This window comes from Sinocyclocheilus grahami, unplaced genomic scaffold (assembly GCF_001515645.1).
Source record: "Sinocyclocheilus grahami isolate Dianchi unplaced genomic scaffold, SAMN03320097.WGS_v1.1 scaffold1909.1, whole genome shotgun sequence".
Lineage (NCBI taxonomy): Eukaryota > Metazoa > Chordata > Actinopteri > Cypriniformes > Cyprinidae > Sinocyclocheilus > Sinocyclocheilus grahami.
Genome location: NW_015507088.1, coordinates 197,911 through 222,793, shown reverse-complemented (window position 1 = coordinate 222,793; position 24,883 = coordinate 197,911). Strand labels below are relative to the sequence as shown.

The 24,883-nt window shown below is 41.6% G+C and overlaps 1 protein-coding gene across 1 annotated transcript in view; it reads right to left on the bottom strand.

Moving 5' to 3' along the window:
- LOC107573273 (protein NLRC5-like) overlaps nucleotides 1-24,883 on the bottom strand; it is a 139,759-nt gene that overhangs the window by 60,737 nt on the left and 54,139 nt on the right. Inside the window, 11 exon segments of the mRNA XM_016259702.1 lie at nucleotides 6,502-6,513; nucleotides 8,805-8,984; nucleotides 9,164-9,337; nucleotides 10,896-11,066; nucleotides 11,246-11,419; nucleotides 11,577-11,750; nucleotides 11,900-12,073; nucleotides 16,635-16,799; nucleotides 16,970-17,143; nucleotides 17,961-18,131; nucleotides 18,243-18,413. Of these exon segments, the coding sequence (XP_016115188.1) occupies nucleotides 6,502-6,513; nucleotides 8,805-8,984; nucleotides 9,164-9,337; nucleotides 10,896-11,066; nucleotides 11,246-11,419; nucleotides 11,577-11,750; nucleotides 11,900-12,073; nucleotides 16,635-16,799; nucleotides 16,970-17,143; nucleotides 17,961-18,131; nucleotides 18,243-18,413 (1,740 nt within the window).

Genomic DNA, 24,883 nt, shown 5'->3' with positions numbered 1-24,883 from the left:
TTTCAAAAACCTACAGAAAGCAGAAGAGAATGTAGGTTAGATGATCTGGTTATATTTTTATGGTATTTGCATGGACAATCCTCCTTATGGGTCCAGTGTAGCGTTAAACATATAGTTGATAACAGTCTGCAGTTTTGTTGAGAAAATATGTATTATACAAATAATAAAACAATAATAAAAAAATAATAAGACAATAATCATTGGAAAAAATTATTTGTGTCTCTGTCTGTGAAAACCCAGCTAAAGTCATTTTTTTTATTCACTGTTTTTCCCACATGAAATCATCCTACATGATGTAAAGAACATTCTGTGAAAAGAAACCCTTGATATCTTTAATACTGAATGAGTAAGGCCATGCCAAAGGTTTGCTGAATTTCAGACTCAGAAAATAATGTTTTTGATCAATTCCAATGTAAAAACAAGCTTTGTTTAAAGATGCAACACATTTGAAGCATAATTATCCTGAAATTGTGCCATATATCAAATTAAAGCTGAGATTGAAGTTTTGTAAAGCATGTCTATATATTATGATGCACATGTCCAAAGAGCATGAAATCATTCAAACAAATGGTGGGTACCACAAGAGCTTAACTGTATAACAACAATTACCAAGTCAATTCACTGGAATTATTTGTGTAACTTTATTAGTAAAATAAAATTTCATAAAAAAATTCATTAATATTAAAACAACTTGAAGTTATATTCTAATATTTCATTGTTTTGCACTGTATTGTTTTTGAACTTTTAAATACTATAAAAAGCACCATAATTTAGAAGTAACAGGCTATTTTCTATCCTGTTTTTTTTAACTCTCTTTAAAACAATCTGTTTTTATAGGCATGCCATATTCAAGACATGGAGGTAAACACCCACTGCATTTTAAAATAGCAGATGGATGCTGCTGTGACATACTCTGAAAACAATTTGGATCATTTTGGTTACAAACGTATAAATACTCAGTACATATCAAACAATCTGTAACAGACAAAGCAAAAGTGACAAGGTAAATACACACTCCAACTGCTCATGCTGCTTCTGACATGAAGGAGAAATGGATTTGCGATGCAATGCAACAACGCTCATATCTGGTTTGGATACAGTGTTAGGATCACGAGGAAGGCAATGCAAAGGCAATTTTTCTCATAACTTTTCAACAAAGCTTTTTTTGAACTAATGAGAAATCCCTATCTGTCGGTCACTTCGAGTAATGTCGTGATGACATTAGGGGATTTACTTGGGAGCCCCAATCATCTCTGAAAACGCCAATGCATTTTGGCTAGTGAATTTTGCATACCTGAGCCACTCCCCATGCATACCGGTATAAATAGGCCACAGGTGCATCCATTCATCAAATTTTTGCTTCGGAGCCGAGTGGATGAACGTGCTTGATCTCCACAAAGCCATATCATCATCTGTCTGGAAGCTGTTCTTGTTGGCGTTACGATGCGAACAGCGGTGTCTCTGTCTCTAGCGATTCCCTGGGCACTTCAACTGAAAGAGCAAATTTCCAAAAAGAGCAAATCTCGGACGGCTCGTGTTTTTTTAAAGATGCCGTTCCGTCCGTGTCCTCTTGGTTGTGGTTGTTACCCGTCTTCTGAGGACGGACACGATCATTGTCTTCAGTGTCTGGACAGCGTTCGTGGATGACTCATGCGTCTTTTGTGGGTGCATGAGCATATCATTGTTGCAATTCTGAAAAGAGAGGCAACCTCTGCTGCTACCCGTCCCGGTCTCTCTGGCTCGAACAGAGGACCACCGGCTAGCGCTCTGGGAGATCTGAGGATCACAGTAAGTGCTTCTCCGCCGGGCCCAGTATTTCATTCGGTGTGCCGCCAGAAGATCAGATGTCGATTGCAGCATTGGGGGATGGGCTTTTGTCCTCTGAGGATGAAGATTGTGTGGGGCTGCCCCCTGTGTTGTGGCCGCCGCAGAATCGGACCCGGAAAGGATGGCTATTGCTTACCCGGGCAGCCGTGAGTATTGGGCTGGAGATCAACAGACCGCCCAGTCCCGAGCTTTCACGGCTGGATGATTGGTTTCTCGGGGCGGGACGTGGCTCACAACCGCAACAACAGTGGCTTTGAGGTGCATGAGGAGCTGACGAAGTCGTGGACGGACCCTTTTACCGCCAGAAGCCGCTCGTCTCCCTCCTCCATCCTCACTACCCTCGATGGCGAGGCGGCCAGGGGGTACGTCGACATTCCCCAGGTGGAGAGAGCGGTTGCGGTGCACTTGTGCCCGCAAAACAGCCCCACTTGGAGGAATCGTCCTCATCTCCCGTCCAAAGCCTGTAAGCTGATGGCCGCTCTCTGCCCTGCACGCCATGGCTATCCTGCAAGTACACCAAGCCAAGGCACTGAAAAAATGCACGAGGGTAGCACCGACCCGAGGTTGATGCGGGAGCATGACGAAAGTCACGGCGCAGTCCCTCGGGAAGGTGATGTCCACTCTGGTGATCCAAGAGCACCATTACTGGATCAACCTGGCAGAGATGAAAGATTGCTCCCATCTCCCAGGCTGGGCTGTTCGGCGAAATCCACTGTTCCCATTGTTGAGGGCTTTGCCCAGCAGTTCTTGGCAGTGCAGAAGCAAACTGAGGCCATCCAACACATCTTGCCCCAGCGTGATGCACCACCAGCCACCGCTTCCCCGTGGGCCAGGCCTCAGTCTGCTCGTCATCACCAGCCGGCCCCCGAAATCGTCCAGGAAGGCAACAAAGTGGCCCTGACACGTCCGTTTCTCAGGAGACAGCGAGTACAGCGCCGCTTCTTCTCCTGGAGGAGGGCCGGGTGGAGAATCTTTTGCTTCGTTTTGTTTCTGTTCCATCACATTGTCAAAAAAACGAGCTATTTCCTTTTCTTCCGGGTTCTCAAGCTCGTGGACTGACAGTGTGCAACGCACTGCCTCCTCACTCTCGTCCGCGATGCCCCTTCTTGCCAGCAGCCAAGAGACTGTGGTTGGGAGACGCAATGACTCTCCACGCATCTCTGGCCAGTCCCCTTGGGGACTTAGGTAATTCTGCGGGGATAAGTCAGAATGTGATGCCTTCTGTACCATCCAGCTCTACTCCCCTCCACTGCACAACCGTGGGTACGTCAGTTGCTCCTTTGGTGCCATTTGTAAATTTTCTGGGGGCGTGGCTTGCACTACCTAGCCCGTGTCGCTGGACAATTTAGCTATGCGATTCAGTTTGCCAGGCGACCTCCCAAGTTCAGCGGCATTCTCGAGACTTTGGTGGCAGCCGAGTTCTGTCTTGCGTGAGGAGATTGCTGTCCTCCTGGCAAAGGATGCAATCTAGCCGGTCCCTCCAGCCGAGATGAGGCAGGGGTTTTACAGCCCTTACTTCATCGTACCCAAGAAAGGCGGTGGCCTTCGGGCCAATCCTGGATCTGCAAGTCTTGAATCAGGCCCTTCACAAGCTTCCGTTCAAGATGTTGACGCAGAAGTGCATCATCAGATGCATTCTGCCCCAGGATTGGTTTGCAGCGGTTGACCTGAAGGACCTTACTTTCATGTCTCGATTCTTCCTCGACACAGACCGTTGCTACGGTTTGCGTTCGAGGGTCGGGCATGGCAGTACAGGGTCCTCCCCTTCGGACTTTCCCTGTCCCCCCGTGTCTTTACGAAAGTCGCGGAGAGTGCCCTTACCCCATTATGGGAAGTAGGCATCAGGATCCTCAACTATCTTGATGACTGGCTCATCATGGCCCGGTAATTTACATTTACATTTAGTCATATAGCAGACACTTTTATCCAAAGCAACTTTCAAATGAGGACAATAGAATCAATCAAAATCAGCAAAAGAGCAATGATATGCAAGTGCTATAACAAGTCTCAGTTAGCTTAACGCAGTACACGTAGCAAGAGTTTTTAAAATTATATAGTAAATAAAAAGAAAACAGATAGAATAGAAAAATAATAGAGCATGCTAGTGTTAGAGGCCTTTTTTGATTTTGTTAATTGTATAATAAATACAAAAGAACAGATAGAATACAAAAAGATTAGAAAAGCTAGTGTTATTTTTTTTAAAGAATACAAGCAGTAAATGAATAGAGTGCAAGTCTAAAAGGGACAAGTTTTTTTAAAGAATAGATTTAGAATAGAGAGTGCTAGAGTTAGAGGGTCAAATAAAGATGGAAGAGATGTGTTTTTAGCCGATACTTGAAGATGGCTAAGGACTCAGCTGCTTGGATTGAGTTGGGCAGGTCATTCCACCAGGAGGGAACATTTAATTTAAAAGCCAGTGAAAGTGATTTTGTGCCTCTTTGGGATGGCACAATAAAATGACATTCACTTGCAAAACTCAAGCTTCTAGAGGGCACATAAGTCTGAAGTAATTTAGGTAAAGGGGTGCAGAGCCAGTGGTGGTTTTGTAGGCAAACATCAATGCCTTGAATGTTATGCGAGCAGCTATTGGTAGCCAGTGCAAATTGATAAACAGATGTGTGACGTGAATTATTTTTGGCTCAATAAAAATTAATTTTGCTGCCGCATTCTGGATTAATTGTAAAGGTTTGATAGAACTGGCTGGAAGACCTGCCAAGAGAACATTGCAATAGTCCAGCCTGGACAGAACAAGAGCTTGAACAAGGAGTTGTGAAGCATGCTCTGAAAGAAAGAGCCTAAGAGCAGTTGAGCGATCACAGGGACACCGTGCATTGGCACCTCAGCAAGTTGGGGCTTCGGGTCAACTGGGAAAAGAGCAAACTCTCCCCTGTGCAGAAGATCTCTTTGGGGTTTGACTCTGTGATTATGACAGCGCGTCTCACCAACAAGCGTGCCCAGTCAGTGCTGGACGGCCTGAGTTCCTTCAGAGGCAGGATGGTGGTTTCGCTGAAACAATTTCAGAAGATCCTGGGGCAAATGGCATCTGCAGCCACAGTAACGCCACTCGGTTGCTTCATATGAGACCACTTCAGCACTGGTTACACTCCCAAGTCCTGAGATGGGCATGGCGCCGCGGTACATATTGTGCACATTCAGCCCCTGGTCAGACCTTGCTTTTCTGTGGGCCCGGGGTGCCCTTAGAACAAGTGTCCCGGCATGTTGTTGTCAAGACAGATGACTCCAGTACAGGCTGTGATGCTACATACAACAGGCAGGCAGCCTCGGTGTCCTGGAAGATCTCTTTGGGGTTTGACTCTGTGATTATGACAGCGCGTCTCACCAACAAGCGTGCCCAGTCAGTGCTGGACGGCCTGAGTTCCTTCAGAGGCAGGATGGTGGTTTCGCTGAAACAATTTCAGAAGATCCTGGGGCAAATGGCATCTGCAGCCACAGTAACGCCACTCGGTTGCTTCATATGAGACCACTTCAGCACTGGTTACACTCCCAAGTCCTGAGATGGGCATGGCGCCGCGGTACATATTGTGCACATTCAGCCCCTGGTCAGACCTTGCTTTTCTGTGGGCCCGGGGTGCCCTTAGAACAAGTGTCCCGGCATGTTGTTGTCACGACAGATGACTCCAGTACAGGCTGTGATGCTACATACAACAGGCAGGCAGCCTCGGTGTCCTGGACGGGGCCTCGACTATTTTGACACATCAACTGCCTGGAGTTGTTGGCAGTGCATCTCACCTTGTGGCAGTTCCGGCCGCTGCTACACGGCAAGCACGTGTTGGTCCGCACGGACAACACTGCGGCTGTGTCGTACATCAACCGGCAGGGAGGTCTACATTCACATCGCTTGTCACAACTCGCCTGCCATCTCAGACGCGGAGTCAGACGCGGCTCAAGTCACTGCGTGCTGTTCACATCCCAGGGGAGCTCAATCGTGCAGCCAATGCTCTCTCACGATAGCTCACGCTCCCCAGGGAATGGCGACTCCATCCCGAGACGATCCGGCTGAGTTGGAGTCGATTCGGGGAAGCCCAGGTAGACCGGTTTGCTTCCCAAGAGTCCTCCCACTGGTCTCGGGCTCTACGCAAATATGCGTTTCCCCCAGTGAGCCTCCTCACACAGACACTGTGCAAGGTCAGGGAGGATGAGGAACTGGCCCACCTGCCGTACTGGCCCACCTGGACTTGGTTTCCGGAACTCATGCTCCTCACGACAGCCCCTCCCTGGCGCATCCCTCTGAGGAAGGATCTACTTTCTCAGGGGCTTGGCACCATGTGGCACCCGCATCCAGATCTTTGGAACTTCCATGTGTGGCTCCTGGATGGGACATGGCAGACTTAAGTGATCTTCCACGGGCAGTGGTGGACACCATCACTCCGGCTGAGTTGGTGTCTATTCGGGGAAGCCCAGGTAGACCGGTTTGCTTCCCAAGAGTCCTCCCACTGGTCTCGGGCTCTACGCAAATATGCGTTTCCCCCAGTGAGCCTCCTCACACAGACACTGTGCAAGGTCAGGGAGGATGAGGAACAGGTCCTGCTGGTTGCGCCGTACTGGCCCACCTGGACTTGGTTTCCGGAACTTATGCTCCTCACGACAGCCCCTCCCTGGCGCATCCCTCTGAGGAAGGATCTACTTTCTCAGGGGCTTGGCACCATGTGGCACCCGCATCCAGATCTTTGGAACTTCCATGTGTGGCTCCTGGATGGGACATGGCAGACTTAAGTGATCTTCCACGGGCAGTGGTGGACACCATCACTCAGGCTAGAGCTCCCTCTACGAGGCAAACTTATGCACTGAAGTGGAGTCTGTTCGCAAATAATGGTGTTCTTCTCGGCAAAAAGTCCCCCGAAAATGAACGATTCGAGTTGTGCTTTCCTTCCTGCAAGAGAGGTTGGAGCGTAGGCAGCTCTTTGTCTGCTACATAGGTCAGCAGAAAGGAAAGGCTGTCTCCAAGCAGAGGTTGGCCCACTGGATAGTGGATGCCATCGCCTTGGCATACCAATCCCAAGGCAAGCCGTGCCGCCTGGGGGTGAGGGCTCACTCCACACGGAGTGTCGCCTCCTATGTGCTGGTGCACGGCGCCTCTATGGCAGACATCTGTAGAGCTGCGGGCTGGCAACACCGAACACCTTCGCGAGATTTACAGTTTCCGCATTGAGCCAGTTTCTTTCCGTGTGTTGGGTAACAGGAAATTGGCAGAAAAAGCTGGCCGGTGTCTCAACACACAGCCATTAATGTCTAAACCACTGGCCACAAAAGTGAGTACACCCCTAAGTGAAAATGTCCAAATTGGGCCCAATTAGCCATTTTCTATCCCCGGTGTCATGTGACTCATTAGTGTTACAAGGTCTCAGATGTGAATGGGGAGCAGGTGTGTTAAATTTGGTGTTATTGCTGACTGGGCCACAGGGCAGTATTCCAACTTGATAATGACCCCAAACACACTTCCAAGACGACCACTGCCTTGCTAAAGAAGCTGAGGGTAAAGGTGATGGATTGGCCAAGCATGTCTCCAGACCTAAACCCTATTGAGCATCTGTGGGGCATCTTCAAACGGAAGGTGGAAAAGCGCAAGGTCTCTAAAATCCACCAGCTCCGTGATGTCATCATCATGGAGGAGTGGAAGAGGAATCCAGTGGCAACCTGTGAAGCTCTGGTGAACTCCATGCCCAAGAGGGTTAAGGCAGTGCTGGAAAATAATGGTGGCCACACAAAATATTGACACTTTGGGCCCAATTTGGACATTTTCACTTAGGGGTGTACTCACTTTTGTGGCCAGCGGTTTAGACATTAATGGCTGTGTGTTGAGTTATTTTGAGGGGACAACAAATTTACACTGTTATACAAGCTGTACACTCACTACTTTACATTGTAGCAAAGTGTCATTTCTTCAGTGTTGTCACATGAAAAGATATAGTAAAATATTTACAAAAATGTGAGGGGTGTACTCACTTCTTAACTAAGTAATTAAGGAATAATTGATGACGGGCCATGAATTATTAGAAAAATAATGCACACCCGAGGTGGTGAAGCATTCAACAGCCCCGTAGTATAACTAATGTTAACTAATGAAGCCCTAATGTAAAGTTTGACAGAACAATAAAGAATCAAAACATTTTCAAACAATATCTAGGGCATGTTGTAGTCCAGATTAAAACGTTTGAAAATAAATAGCCATTCAGATATGTGTATTTGATTGGTGTTCATCACAGTGCCAAATAGTTAAATATTTAGACATACTAGGCTATTTAAATAACGTAAACACATTTCAGAAACAGAAAGAAGCACAACTGTTTTGTTTCCAGGGTAACAGCTGCATTATGTTCAGCGCCATCTGCTGTCACAGAGTGAATGTGCGTCTCTCATGCATTCCGCCATGTGCTTCTCATCCGTGCTTGTTTACATCAGAGTGCATACGCGTCTTTAACGCAGCATACAGAGGTGTTGTGCATTGTGACCAGTTGATGGGAAAATATTCTTAAAATGCATTCAAAATTCGGAATAATTTGTTATAAATAAGTATTCTCTGTATTTTCAAGTGCCCACGATAACAATATCATGCATATTCATTAACATGATATATTGCATTACCGAATACCGGCACATGTCTAGCGGAGAAAAAAAAAACATTTACGTAAAATCTATATTAAAGAGTACGTGTTTGTCACTTTACATGTAACAAGCTGTGCCTGCGAGTAGATTACCCGCACCTGATGAGCATCGGCTCTGCTTATTTGCGCTGCGCTTGGTATATTGCGTTGGTCGATATGTAAATGAGATGTTATGTCTGTGTTCCTTAATTTGTGCATTGTCAGTAAATCCCCCGCAGAAATTCCCCCTCCCTTTTGCGCTGTTTGGGAATTGCGCTCTCGTGCTAATTTGCCCTGCTGAACATGAACATTTATTTTTATATATTTGAAAATATCTTTCACCCACTAAGCTACACCCATGATCAAACCATGCACAATACTCACTGGAGTGTGTTGAGTGTACAGTGTTTGTCCTGCAGTAGAGCAGCGAGCTGATTCACTCGTGTGTCTCCTAGTTCACGTTCACTCAGATTCAGCTCTCTCAGGAGTAACGGGTTTTTACCCACAATTCCAGTCACATACTGACAGCCTTCATCTGCAGCAGGACTCAACAACCTGCAGAAGAGAAAGATTCAATTTAACTACATTTGGTGCAATCAGTCAGATTTTGTTTATCTTAAACTTAAACCTTTATAAAACAAAAATTGTAAAGCTTACTGTGTTAGTGGAAAAAATATTTCTATGAATAATTAATCTACATGTCATTTATGTGGTATTATTTAATCACGTCTCACCTCAGTGTCTTGAGTTGAGAGTTTGGATCCTGTAGTAAATCACTGAGCTGCTTCACTCCTGATGGTCCAGGATCATTTCCTGTGAGATCCAGCTCTATCAGGTGTGAAGGGTTTGATCTCAGAGCTGAAGCCAGAGATTTATAACCCTCTTCTGTAACACTGCAGTCTGGCATTCTAGAATTGGGCCCAATTTGGACATTTTCACTTAGGGGTGTACTCACTTTTGTGGCCAGCGGTTTAGACATTAATGGCTGTGTGTTGAGTTATTTTGAGGGGACAGCAAATTTACACTGTTATACAAGCTGTACACTCACTACTTTACATTGTAGCAAAGTGTCATTTCTTCAGTGTTGTCACATGAAAAGATATAGTAAAATATTTACAAAAATGTGAGGGGTGTACTCACTTCTTAACTAAGTAATTAAGGAATAATTGATGACGGGCCATGAATTATTAGAAAAATAATGCACACCCGAGGTGGTGAAGCATTCAACAGCCCCGTAGTATAACTAATGTTAACTAATGAAGCCCTAATGTAAAGTTTGACAGAACAATAAAGAATCAAAACATTTTCAAACAATATCTAGGGCATGTTGTAGTCCAGATTAAAACGTTTGAAAATAAATAGCCATTCAGATATGTGTATTTGATTGGTGTTCATCACAGTGCCAAATAGTTAAATATTTAGACATACTAGGCTATTTAAATAACGTAAACACATTTCAGAAACAGAAAGAAGCACAACTGTTTTGTTTCCAGGGTAACAGCTGCATTATGTTCAGCGCCATCTGCTGTCACAGAGTGAATGTGCGTCTCTCATGCATTCCGCCATGTGCTTCTCATCCGTGCTTGTTTACATCAGAGTGCATACGCGTCTTTAACGCAGCATACAGAGGTGTTGTGCATTGTGACCAGTTGATGGGAAAATATTCTTAAAATGCATTCAAAATTCGGAATAATTTGTTATAAATAAGTATTCTCTGTATTTTCAAGTGCCCACGATAACAATATCATGCATATTCATTAACATGATATATTGCATTACCGAATACCGGCACATGTCTAGCGGAGAAAAAAAAAACATTTACGTAAAATCTATATTAAAGAGTACGTGTTTGTCACTTTACATGTAACAAGCTGTGCCTGCGAGTAGATTACCCGCACCTGATGAGCATCGGCTCTGCTTATTTGCGCTGCGCTTGGTATATTGCGTTGGTCGATATGTAAATGAGATGTTATGTCTGTGTTCCTTAATTTGTGCATTGTCAGTAAATCCCCCGCAGAAATTCCCCCTCCCTTTTGCGCTGTTTGGGAATTGCGCTCTCGTGCTAATTTGCCCTGCTTAGTAAATCTGGCCCCAAAAAACATTTTAAGGATGAAATGCAGTGTGCTGAGAGCTCTAAACCTTCTCTTTCAACCTGCAAAGATAACTATATTTATTCCTGTGACAGGGTGAGTGCAAGTCAAATACCTATTCATGCCACACAACTGTCAATTTACCATAGCCAAACTGCAGTCATGATTGGCTACGAACCGCTAAAACAGATTCAGCTTAAATACGCAAACAAGATTGTGGGAGAGATCAGAAAGTATTAGATTATTTATTTATTTATTTGAATTTATTACTTTAATTACTTTATTTATTTTGCAACTGAACATTTATTTTTATATATTTGAAAATATCTTTCACCCACTAAGCTACACCCATGATCAAACCATGCACAATACTCACTGGAGTGTGTTGAGTTTACAGTGTTTATCCTGCAGTAGAGCAGCGAGCTGATTCACTCGTGTGTCTCCTAGTTCACGTTCACTCAGATTCAGCTCTCTCAGGAGTAACGGGTTTTTACCCACAATTCCAGTCACATACTGACAGCCTTCATCTGCAGCAGGACTCAACAACCTGCAGAAGAGAAAGATTCAATTTAACTACATTTGGTGCAATCAGTCAGATTTTGTTTATCTTAAACTTAAACCTTTATAAAACAAAAATTGTAAAGCTTACTGTGTTAGTGGAAAAAATATTTCTATGAATAATTAATCTACATGTCATTTATGTGGTATTATTTAATCACGTCTCACCTCAGTGTCTTGAGTTGAGAGTTTGGATCCTGTAGTAAATCACTGAGCTGCTTCACTCCTGATGGTCCAGGATCATTTCCTGTGAGATCCAGCTCTATCAGGTGTGAAGGGTTTGATCTCAGAGCTGAAGCCAGAGATTTATAACCCTCTTCTGTAACACTGCAGTCTGACATTCTAGAAGAAGAAAAAACAGCAACCAAATCAAGAAATCAAATGCAATCAATTGCTAAATAAGTAGAAACAACATTCATAGTAATGTGCTTATTATTTACATGCTAATGGGACATTACTGGTAGAAATTTGTTCATGTTTAAATTAACCAAATTCAAACCTGAGTATCTGCAGTGTGCACTGTGAATTTCCCAGCAGAGTACAGATTTCTGTTACTCCAGAGTTTCCCAGTTTATTCCCACTCAGATCCAGCTCTTTCAGGTTTGAAGGGTTTGAATCAAATGCTGAAGTCAGAGCAGCACAACCTTCCTCTGCAATGCCGATGCAATTAAAACTGTAGAAGAGAGAAAAAATAAGCTACACATACAATTATGCAACTAGTAGCTTTGGCTAATACTGCTTTAATCCAACAATATATGATTTGCATGAAAAATATGTATACATTTTTGCAGTGGTCAGCATTTGTTTTACACAAATACTTACTTCAGCTTTTGCAGTCTACATTGTTCATTCTCAAACAGAGTAGAGAAGATCTTCAGTCCTGAGTCTCTGATTTTAGTCCCACTCAGATTCATCTCCTTCATATTTGAAGGGTTTAAATTTAAAGCTGCAGCCAGAACACGACAATCTTCTTCTGCGATATAGCTGTTGTTCAAACTGTATTAAAAGAAACACAACAGAGAGACAGTGTACTGTAAATAAAATTATAAAATTGTCTGAGCTAAGTTGGTTAGTTATGGCAAGGCACTTAAGAGTTGAGGTGAGGTTCTTTTCTGAAGTTGATTTCTGGATAAAGAATACGCTAACAAAGCGATTATTGAACATACAGGCAAAAACTTCTATGAAATTTGTTGTATATGTATTTATTCACATTGCATTTTTATAATAATAATAATAACAACATTAGTAGTAAAGAAGAAAGGGCCACAACCTCATTACTGTAATGGCTAATTGAGTATGACTGCTCATTAGTATTTATATTATAGTTATTTTCTCTGAAACTGAACTAGTAGATAATTAATAATAATTATTCATTAGGCATGACAAAATTCAATAGTTATTCATTTGTTAACTGTTATTTAAAGCTGCAGACCGTATGTTTTGCCACTTTGTCACCATCTCTGTTTGAAAACCTGGAATTTCAGCTGTTTGCGGAATTATCTTCCTTGCGTGGGTTGTACTCTGGCACAGCTCCAGCGCGGATTAATCTAATGTTTTGAGGAGTGTGTGTGGCAGTCAGTCACCACACCGGTGTGGATATTTACTGTACTTCACAATCATAGATTCTAGCTTACGTCTTGGAATATATGACCCAAATAAGAATTTTCACTGTATATTGTCATCTGAACAAGTAACACGTCTGCCACATCTGTTCTGACCAACTGAGGAAAAAAGCATTACAATAAATTGTGCTACCAATAGTGATTTAATCTAATGATCGATGATCTCAAGCGGGCCATTCTTCAATGAGTTGGCCATACCCCCGAACAACATCGTCAACGCTTTCGGTCAGGGGAGCTGGGGAAAACGGTCGACCATTTGTGATGGCCCAACAGCTCCGGTATGCTTGCCTGCAAGTGGCTGATGTCTGAGGAAAGCAATGTTGAGGAAGTGGTCGATCTGGTGGTGCTGGAGCAGTTCATCACTCAGCTACCACGTGGGATGGCCGAGTTGGTCCAATGCCACCAGCCGACATCGCTGACGCAGGCCATCCAGCTAGCTGAAGACCATCTGGTGGCGTGCCCCTTATTAACCTCTCTCTCTCCAACCCCTCTCCTTCCCTTCCTGCTCTCTCTCACCCCATTCCTACTCCCAGGTCACGTAGTAACGTGCCCCCTCGAACCCCACAATGGGGTAGTGTCTCCTTCAAGAGAATTGGTATGGACATCATCGGGCCATTAGAAAGTTCAGCACGCGGACATCATTTTGCATTAGTTCTGGTGGACTACGCAATACGATACCCAGAAGCAGTGCCGTTATGCACCATCTCTGCAAAGAGTGTGGCAGATGCATGGTTTCAAGTCATCTCCCGAGTGGAAATCCCTAAAGAGATTCTCACTGATCAGGGCACAGCGTTTATGTCACGTACATTTAGCGAACTATACAAACTTTTGGGCATTAAATCGATTCGCAACAGTGTCTATCACCCACAAACAGACGGCTTGGCAGAACGATTTAATCGTACGTTAAAGTACATGGTTCGTAAGTTTGTAAAGGAGGACATCAAAAATAAATAAAATAAAAATAAAATAAATGGCTTGAGCCCCTGTTGTTTGCGGTAAGGGAGGTTCCACAAGCCTCCACCGGGTTTTCCCCATTCAAACTTCTCTATGGTCGTCAGCCCCGGGGGGTGCTTGACGTCATTAGGGAGGCTTGGGAGGAGGGGCCTTCAAACAGCCGTAGTGAAATTCAGTGTGTCATGGACCGCCGAGCAAAACTCCACACCTTGGGGCAGGCTTTCTATGGAGAATTTGCTCCAGGCTCAAGACAAAGTCGGCTGTACAACAGGGATACGCGAGAGCGTCAATTTACACCGGGAGAGAAAGTGCTTGTATTACTTCCAACATCTAGTTCTAAATTACTCGCAAAGTGGCAACAACCTCTTGTGGTTACACGGCGAGTGAGGGATCTTGATTATGAGGTAAAGCGAACAGACAGGGGCAATTCATGTCAAATTTATCATCTCAATCTTTTAAAATGCTGGAATGAGGTGACATTGGTTGAGTTAGCAGCGGCCGTATCGGCAGAGGAAGATCTCGGACCAGAAGCGGCTGTCAAAACCAATACGCTTTTCTCTGGTCCCCAGGTGAGATCACCTCTCAACGCTGCAGCTTACTGAGTTAGCCAAGTTGCAAGCAGATTTTGCAAATGTGTTTTCACCCCTGCCCGGTCGCATGTACCTCATACAACACCACATCGAAACGATCCCCAGGGAAGTGGTTCACAGCCGTCCCTATCGTTTACTGTAACACACAAAAAAAAGTGGTACAGGATGAATTAAAGGCCATGCTAGAGTTGGGAGTAATAGAAGAATCGCATAGCGACTGGGTGAGCCCGATAGTTTTAGTGCCTAAAACAGATGGCCCGGTCTGTTTCTTTGCTGATTACAGAAAGGTGAATGCAGTGTCGAAATTCAATGCTTATCCAATGTCCCGAGTTGACAAGATGCTTGATCGGTTAGATTCGGCTTGCTTTTATTCAACACTGGATTTAATGAAAGGGTATTGGCAGATCCCCTCGTCGCCATTATGCAAGGAAAAAACAGCCTTTACAACGCCGTTTGGATTACACCAATTTATTACTCTTCCATTCGAGTTGTTCGGGGCTCCTGCCACCTTTCAGCGTCTCATGGACAAGATCCTCCAGCCACATAGCGCTAGGGTTGAGTACCGAAACCCATTGGCACCGGTACCTATGTAACCGGAATGTACTAGAACCGAATCAGAATGCAGATTTCGGTGCCACTTAAATGCTTGAGCGATCGATTGAAATTTTGTTCTCTGGTTCTCCAAAATGGATGTAAGGATCACTGGCACCGCACGTGAAAAATTATTTCCCGACTGAGAAAATTCACAAACACAAGTCAGAAAGCTCTAATAATACAAATCCATCACATCTTTGTAGTAACGCGAGTGTCCATGTTGCTTTCACATTCCGACTTAAAAGCACAACTCGGGAAATGAGAGCATCCGAGGAGCGCGTGAATGCAGCAATTACACTTGCTCTGATGGCAGCAGGTAGATACCGTTAGCTAGCTAAGCTAAACATTCTTAAATTAAAATGCCTAAAGCTAAACTTCCCTTTTAATGACTTGAAATGAGAAGCGTTTCTAAACCTGTTGTCCAACAAAAGAGAACACTAAAGTTTTTACTCCACAACTGCTTCCTTTTGTGATCTGATGTGGCTTCTTGTCACAGAATATGTTCTATACTGTAAAAAGCATATGGTAAAAAGGCTATGTCGATTAGCAATGGATTATAAATATACTTAATTATGATGAAAATACCAAAGATGGCTTGAAAAACACTACATTGACGCAGTCAAGTGTTTATTGTCTTTGTTTTATCATTCAAAACATTTATATATTCTGTTTACTCAGTTACAGCGATAGCAATGCCTTGCGATAGCAATGCCAATGTTAGCATTTCCTGATGCTATTTCTTCTGTGATGCACATGTGGAGTTTCTGCGCGAGTCCGCCCTCTGGCGTCCAGAATGAACGAAACAGACATTAAATGTGTTTATAGCGCTCAATAATGGCCCATCCATCCTATTTGGGGTATTTTTTATTTTTTTTTAAAGTATCGGTTCAGGCACGGGTATGGTTTTAAAAGCATCAATTTGGCATGGAATATCTGCACGCTGAGGATGGCTGGACTAACGGCGAACCCGCGGAAGTGTGCAATTGGGCGTGTGGAGGTACGGTATCTGGGCTTCCACTTGGGACATGGGCAGGTCCGTCCCCAAATTGATAAGACGGCTGCGATTGTGGCCTGCCCAAGTCCCAAGAACAAAAAGGAGGTGAGACAGTTCCTGGGGCTGGCGGGATATTATAGAAGGTTTATTCCTATTTATTCAGAGCTCACCAGCCCGCTGACTGATCTCACTAATAAGGAAGCACCAGATCCGGTCCAGTGGACGGAGCTGTGCCAACAGGCCCCAACCAAGGTAAAGGCTGCCCTGTGCGGTGGGCCGCTCTTACACTCTCCTAACTTTGATCTCCCTTTTTTGTTGCAGACAGTCACGTCGGACAGGGGGCTGGGTGCAGTCCAGTCCCAGGTGGTCGGAGGAGAGAAGCGGCCGGTGCTGTATCTGAGTCGGAAGCTCTCAAAAAGAGAGACCAGATACAGCACCATTGAAAAAGAGTGTTTGGCCATTCGGTGGGCTATCCTCATCCTCCGTTATTACCTCCTGGGACAGGAATTCACTCTCTGTTCAGACCACGCGCCCCTCCAGTGGCTCCACCGTATGAAGGATACCAACACACGGATCACCCGTTGGTATCTAGCTTTACAAATGTGTTTTTTTAACTTTAAACCACATAAACACATTTCATTACACCAAATACACAAAATAATGTTCTTTTTAGCAGCATCATATGACCCCTTTAAGTAAGATACAGTATTGGAAACACTTTCTAGTAAAAGATACATGAAACACACCCCGAAGCAAATTCCCAAATATTAAAAAGTGTCAACATAACTATGATAAAAACCTACATCAGTGTGTTGAGTTTACAGTGCTTATCCTGCAATACAGCGGCAAGTTTCTTCAGTCCTGAGTGTCCTAGTTCACTTAGATTCAGCTCTCTCAGGAGTAACAGGTTTTCACCCAGAACCTTATTTAGATATTTACAGTCCTCATTTGCAGCAGGACTCAAAAACCTACAGAAGAGAACATGAAGCAGGATTCAATTCAGTTCTCAACTAAAATTAGATAAAGATGTAAAATGGTTGAATTTGTTTTGATGCAACAAAATGTATTAGCAAAATAAAACTTCTATAAATAATTTTCCTGCATATCATTCATTTAGCATTATTTAATCACGTCTCACCTCAGTGTCTTGAGTTGAGAGTTTGGATCCTGTAGTAAATCACTGAGCTTCTTTACTCCTGATGGTCCAGGATCATTTCCTGTGAGATCCAGCTCTATCAGGTGTGAAGGGTTTGATCTCAGAGCTGAAGCCAGAGATTTATAACCCTCTTCTGTAACACTGCAGTCTGAAAGCCTACAGAAAAGAGATTTTAAATTAAATAAAGTTGATCTTTTCTTATAAAATATTTTTTTTGCAGCAATATTAATTGTATAAAAATGACACTTATATATTTTGTCTTATGATTATTGGAAAAATACATAATTCATCATCTGATAAATACACACTTTTCCCTTTCTTTAATTTAATAGAGTATATTTTGGGATGCTGTAGATGCCCTAACATTTGTGCTAATTTCAATTACTTTTGCCATATTAATCTCATTACACTACATTCAGCACAAATTGTGCTACAATAATATGTGAGAGCCATGTATGTACCCTGTATTTGAAAAAATCAAGTTTAAACTTTGAGAGTAAAAATTAATATTTCTGACAATAGTAAGATAAGGTCATAAAAAGCATACTAAACATTATTTTACAAGACTTTTGAGTACTGGATTATGTACAGAGTTTTTGCTGCAACATGTTGTGAAAAACATCCTGTTCCAGAAAGAACACCTATGGCCCACACCCATCATCTGTATGGCTCATGTCCTGTATGGACCATTTGGGTCACACCTTTACAGACACAGTTACAGACATCAGTTGACTGCATCTGAGGCACAGTTACTATGTAAATATGAATGTAATTTCCCAACTTTGCAGACACAGGTAGAGTTGAGACAGTCACAACATAAATGTGAATGTAAATGCTTTTGACTAAAGATACACACAATCTTTTAGCAGTAAGGAGTATTATGTTCCAAGAAAAAAAGTCCAAGTAACCATACCAGAGTTGTGAATAAAAGAGAATGTTATCATTAAATCAAACGATGGTTCATTGAACTCACCTGAGTTTCTTCAGTGTGCAGTTTGTATTTTCTAATCCGCTCTGGAGTTTCTTCACTCCTGAATCCTGCAGGTTATTGTTGCTCATGTCAAGCTCTTTCAGACTGGTGTTTGATCTCAGGACTGCAGCTAGAGCTGAACAGCTTTTCTGTGTTAGATCACAATCACGCAGCCTAAAATGATGAACATGAGGAAGAATTTGATGCCAACATTCAGTGATCACTTAGAATTGTTGCTTTTTGATCACCTATAAATCTACAATAATAAATGAAAACAATACTCACTGGAGTGTGTTGAGTGTACAGTGTTTATCCTGCAGTAGAGCAGCGAGCTGATTCACTCGTGTGTCTCCTAGTTCACGTTCACTCAGATTCAGCTCACTCAGGAGTAACGGGTTTTTACCCACAATTCCAGTCACAAACTGACAGCCTTCATCTGCAGCAGGACTCAACAACCTGGAGACAGAAGAAGTCAAGGGTGTAGGTTTTATTTTGGAATTAGAGGGTACCACTGATCTATAATAGAGAACTGGATTGCTCAAGATTATAATTATAACAAGTGAAGCCACCGATCCATCATATTGCTATTCCCTAGTTCTCACACATTCTATTGAATTAATAGGAAATTGTCTGATTTTAATAAGAAAACATTACCTTATGAGTCATCATTCTTATGTCCGAGTTCTCCTTACAGATTCTTACAATGCTAAATATCCAAGCATGCAAGTGCTTATTTGTTTAAAGTTGGAAGTTTCCCCGCTTATTAAAAAATATATAATCATTACAGTAGCGAATGTCAGATCGGCAGACAAATAACAACACAACAGGATATGTATTGTCAGAATATCAATTTATGATTTGTACCCTAGTGAAAAATAAACTAAATGTATTTGAAATACATTTATTCCATGCTAAGTATACTATAAATACATTTTCATATTTTGTGCTTAATAAAAATACCCTACAAATGTACTTTTAATATACTAAACTGGTAAACTTAAAGTCTGCTAAATTGGAAGAACTAATTTTGTACTTAAGGCACTTTAATTGTGCGGAAGTAGTGCTGAAGTCCAACTAAAGATATGTTGAAGTATATCTGATTATATTTTATAGATTGCATTTGAAGACCGATATTATTCAAAGATCATACAATGCTCATCAATAATGACATTAAAACACATTTTAGGATTAATATTGGGAAATGTGCTCAAGTAGTCCTCCAAATAATGTTAAATGATACATTTTATATCAGTATCAGTGATATGTCAGTAAATAATGTTAATACATATGAACTATACTTAGTATTAAATGTATTTTAAATATATTAAATTTTTACTAGGGTGAGGTATGCACATACAACTTAGTGCACCTACAGTTATTCACATTCATACTGTTTTTATTTGTACAGTAACAGTACTGTAAGAGATTGATTTTGATGATTTTGTTAACAGCATGTGTTTTGAAACAGTTAAGAAAATTTAAATGTTGGTTAAATTAATAATTAATTAAACAACATACACACATTCCCATGGAAAGTAAAATGCCATATAATTTGTATTGTCTTGAATAGTAAAGTAGCTGCTGCTCATATAGGAAATAAAATACACACATTGTAGGCAGAGTGAGAGAAATAATGCTGACTGCGTATGGACTTGAAGACATGCTTTATTTCCAAGCATTTCCTCTCACTCCAAGCAAGGTGATGTATGGTATAAACTAGAACTGCACGATTCTAGAAAAATAGAGAATCATAATTTTGTTTTTGTTAAAATGGAGATTGCGATTCTCACAAGATTCTGAAGAAAAACAAAACATTACACAACTAAATGAAATAACGTACTAGAGGTTCTGACAAAATGTTCATTGCTTAAGTCTGTTTAAAATATATATTAATTTGAATGAAATAAAATAATTTGAATGAAGGAGTCAGTGTCTCATTCATAAAGACTAGTTTCACTATCAGCATTTGTGAATTAATCTCTAGAATGAACCATTCAGTGACAAATGCTTTTTTTTTTAAACAGTCAGTTGTCGCCACCTCCTGGCGTAAGAGGATAAGCGCTACACATACCAGTGTCGAGATGTATGTATCCCAGAACTTCTGTTAATCCCTGTAACACGGAAATAACGATAACGTATAGTTGAAAAGACTGTTGTGTTTCATACTGTACGTCTATATGGCAGCTGTTCTCTCTGAATCAGCAATAGCATGAAAACCGATTTGAATGCTGCAGTATTTCAAAGGTTTAACTAAAGTCCTTAAAGTTTTTAGTTTAACGCATGTTTCACACCACAAGTATCAGTGGAACGTGAGCAGTGCGAGTTTTGTCACTGCCCATATCAGTGAATGACAGTGGTCACAGCAGAAGCGTGATGGCCGACCCTCTCATTCATTAACATGGGCAGCGACAAAACACATACTGCTCACGCTCCAATAGACATAGCTGAATCGTTGTCATTTAGGAATAAGATCTTTTAACGATTAATTGTGCAGGTCTAGTATAAACAAAGTATATTTGAATCCATTTCTGCTAATAATCCCAAAATATGTTTATTTAATATTGCCTGCATAATTACATACATTACATTTACCTTTAGTCATTTAGCAGACGCTTTTATCCAAAGCGACTTACAAATGAGGACAATGGAAGCAATCAAAATCAACAAAAAAGCAATATGCAAGTGCTATAACAAGTCTCAGTTAACTTAACGCAGTACACGTAGCAAGGTTTTTTTAAATTATATAATAAATAAAAAGAAAACAGATAGAATAGAAGAAGAATAGAGCAAGCTAGTGTTAGAGGCTTTTTTGCTTTTGTTCTGAATGCATGTTTTAATAGGGAAACGTTTTTCTGTTTTTTTTAAAGAACAGAATTAGAATAGAGAGTGCTAGAGTTGGAGGGTCAAATAAAGATCTAGATGTTGCGACTTGGACACCTCACCTCTCCAAGATACCTTGAAGGACCTATCTGAAAGGTAAGACTCAAACCACTGGAGTGATCCAGTGATCCAGCAGACAGATCCAGCAAGATAAGTAATGGAACAAGTGTGTTTGCTGGTAAGATGTGCTAGACAGTTTGTGGTGTGGAAAATTGTGCACTGATGGTTTTAATTGTATTAATGAAGAATGTGGCAAAGTCGTCAGCTGTTAGAGTTGATGAAGGAGGGGGAGGAGGAGGACTAAGGAAGGCGGAAAATGTTTTAAAGAGCATGAGAGAGTTAGGCGAATTGTTCATTTTGTTATGATAGTATGTCCTTTTAGCAGTGGAGGCATTAGCAGAGAAGGAAGAGAGGAGTGACTGATACACGTTAAGATCAGTAGGATTTTTTGATTTGCGCCATAACCTTTCAGCAGCCCTGAGCTTAGAATGATACTCACAGAGAACATCAGATAGCCAAGGGGCAGAAGGGGTGTTACGGGCTGGCCTGGAAGACAAGGGGCAGACACTGTCTAAACAAGACGTAAGAGTGGAGCAGAAAGTATCAGTAGCACTGTTAGCATCAAAAGATGATAACTGTTTAGGGGAAGGAAGCGAAGATGAAACCATAGCAGATAGCCGGGAGGGTGAGAGTGAGCGTAGGTTATGTCGAAAGATGACACGTGTAGGGGTATGTGTTGTGTCAGGAACCATGTTGAGGTTAAGAGTGAAGAGGAAGTGATCCAAGGTGTGCAGTGGAGTAACCAGAATACATAAAGAAATATATTTTTTTGTTCAGTTAGCTGTGTTGTCAGTGTGCAGCAGACAATTTTTATATATCACTTATCCTCTCTGAAAAGACCATAAACATTACAGATAATATCTGAAGTATTAAGCTAAACTATTAATATATGTATGTACATCCTAAAAACGAATCCTGTACAACTGTAAATCGGGAGTTTTTAGGTCAAGGTTTTGGCTGTCCTCTGACGATGATGATGATGTCCTTTGTTGGTGGGGAATAGTAATATGGCTGCTTGAATGCTTGCGGTGGCTTCACTGCCTGACGGCAGTTTATATTTCAGCAATCCATTAATTTATTTAAATCAGTGTTGGGGACATAAAAACAGTTTGCTTTGTACATTCAGTTTAATAACATTAAAGAGATTAAACCATATCATTCAACAAACCCTGCATGTATGTTTTAAACACTGACTTTATGTTATTACCTATGCTGTCAAAATTAGCGCGTTAACACAGGCGATTAATTTTTTCAGTTTAATGCGTTAAAATTATTTAACGCCGTTAACGCAGGAGTGGGGCCTAGGGTTGGCCACCCCACTCATAACTGCTAATTCTGTCACTTTTTCCTTGAAAAGAAGTGCATTTATTCAGTCGCAGAACGTCTTTACGAGCACATCAAACAGGAGACATTTCAGACGCGCACTCCAGCTTCACTTCAGTGCCAAGTACCTTTAGTGTCCTCGCAGCGCGTGTGTGATGAGTGGGGCGGGGCCGAGAGCCGTGGGAACGGAGCGAGGCTGGTGGAGTAAATGATAATGAGCGACAAGAGGAGGAATGAAGGATGAGAGAGGACCAGGGGGCTGTTTAATAAAAGACGCTAAGAAAAGCGGGGATTAAAGTCCAAAACCTGACTTGAAATAACCTAAAAAATCAATCGGGACTAAGGCGGTTTCATAAACGACAATTTAAGTTCACGCAATCTCACTAATTCGATCCAGGTTCAATGAATCAGGATAATTTGATGTGCACACTTATTCTTAAGCAGCCCTTAATGTCGATCATGGATCAAATCGATCCACCATGTCAAACAGCGAATATCTGTGCCGTTTAATACATTTGAGACATTGCGTTTTCCTCAGTGCATAACTGACACTTCACAGGTATATTTTTCATCTGTAAATGTTAGAAAGTCATGCAAACATATCAATTTTCCTGTCAGGAGTGGGCGAGGCTTACGCGAGTGAACGAGCGCTGCTGCGCACATGCTCGCTAAAATATGCATTCTGCTAAAATATTTGTTGTTGGACATTAAATGTGACACGTAGAATTTTAGTCCTACATAAGTGTATTTTTATGATAGCAGTAACTGTAAATCAAAAGTAAGCTAGCTAATACAGCCCTGATTACTAGCTCAAATGAGTTAGTGTATTCCTCTTATCATTTAAAATATTGAAATATTTTATATTATTTATTAAAAATTTTAATTGAATGATTTTTAACTTTTAATTTAGTGTTTTTAATGCTTTAAAGAGCAATTTGATATTGTAATGTTTTAATGTTCTACTAATAACCATAAAGTACAGCTGTCATAAACCAGAGAGAAAGGCTGCATGGCTAGAAACTGCTGATCAACTGAATGCGCATGTTAAAATGTTTTCAAATATCTTAAAACAAAGTCATTAAATCTTGGGCACAATACATTAAATACAGTCGGTTGTAGCCTATAGTTTTATTTATTTGATTTAAGTTGCATTTTCTGTATACTTTTATTTTTGGACTGATAACGTCAAATAATTGTATGTGAGAGAGTCAGTGGAAATATCGATGTGTTCCTATTGGTCAGAGTTAGAGGAACTCAGCTTAACCTGACAGTTAGCCTGCCCCGGACCGGATTAGCTTCCCAGCATAAGTTGCCAGAGTGACTGAATTTGAGCTATGGTAATTTTGCTTTATGAAACCAAATCAAGTGAAAATAAGTCAGACTAACTGAAATGAGCCTGGCTTATTTGGTAAACTTGTTTTATGAAACAGCCCCCAGGCCTGGATTTTATGTTGTTTTGTTTCGGTTTGTGCGCAGCAGTCGTGCTATTTTCAGTTTTGTGTTTATTTTGTTATTAAATTGTGTTTAAATGTTCGCCGGTTCCCGCCTCCTCCTTTCCCGAACTACGAACTTTGTTACAGCGTGCTCTTCAATTACACACACACAAAGCCGCCGGCACACACATAGCCTGTATCATTTCATATCAAATCGCGAAAGAAACTACGAGCATGCAATGTCTTGGTCAGTTAAGTCATGAAGTTACCAAAAAGGCGATTAAAGCTGCCATAAAACTGCATGCATGTAATATATTATATATGGGTTACATTAAGAACATGTCTCTGAAATGGTTTTCAAAACTGTCCTGGAGCATCCAAGCACTGTCTCCCTCATCTAACACACTCAATTCAACTCGTCAGCTCATTAGATAAGACTGAAATGGGTCCGACCTGAAATGGGTCAGAAAAGGTAGAGCTGAGAGAAAATACAATGCATTTCAGAGCCGCGTCATGTTCAGCAGCGGCAGCTCTTAAAGAAATAGAAGCCAAAACAACCTAATAACCAGCACCTGTGATGTCTGTTCATCAAGAACAAAAGTAACTTTTGTAATCCATAACTTTTATAGTTTTAAGGATTCATCTGTATTTCATTTAGAACTTAGTGTTTGATAACTTTATTTCAATGTTCAAATTAAATTTCTGTATATTTCTGCTGAGGGGAATATTAGTTAAATATTAGATGGAAACATTTTATAGGGAAATCAGTATTACTTGGTATCAGTGATACTGGCCTTCAGTCATAAAAAAGATGACATTAAACAAATATTAAAAATATACTGTCTTTATGTTGTTTGTAGATTAATTTGAAGATTGACTGTGAAATATAAAAGTATATTTAAAAACTTTAATGTTAGGTGGGATGAATTGCGATTAATTTCAGAAAAAATGTGCGATTAATTAGTAAAAAAAATTTTATCGATTGACAGCATTAGTTATTACTCATGCACATCCTTGAAAGAGTACAGGTTTGTAGTGTATCAGTGGTATGACTCGTAGCCAAAATTTCAACAACAGTGGTTATATACTGTTTGATCGAATTGATAGGGACAATTCAGTAGCCGCTAGATATCGGTACGGACCAGTGACATGCAGAGGGTTTTTTTGAGGGGCAGTGGCTCAAACTAAAAAAGGGGCACACCAGTGGGTGTAAAGATCGCGTTCCGGGGG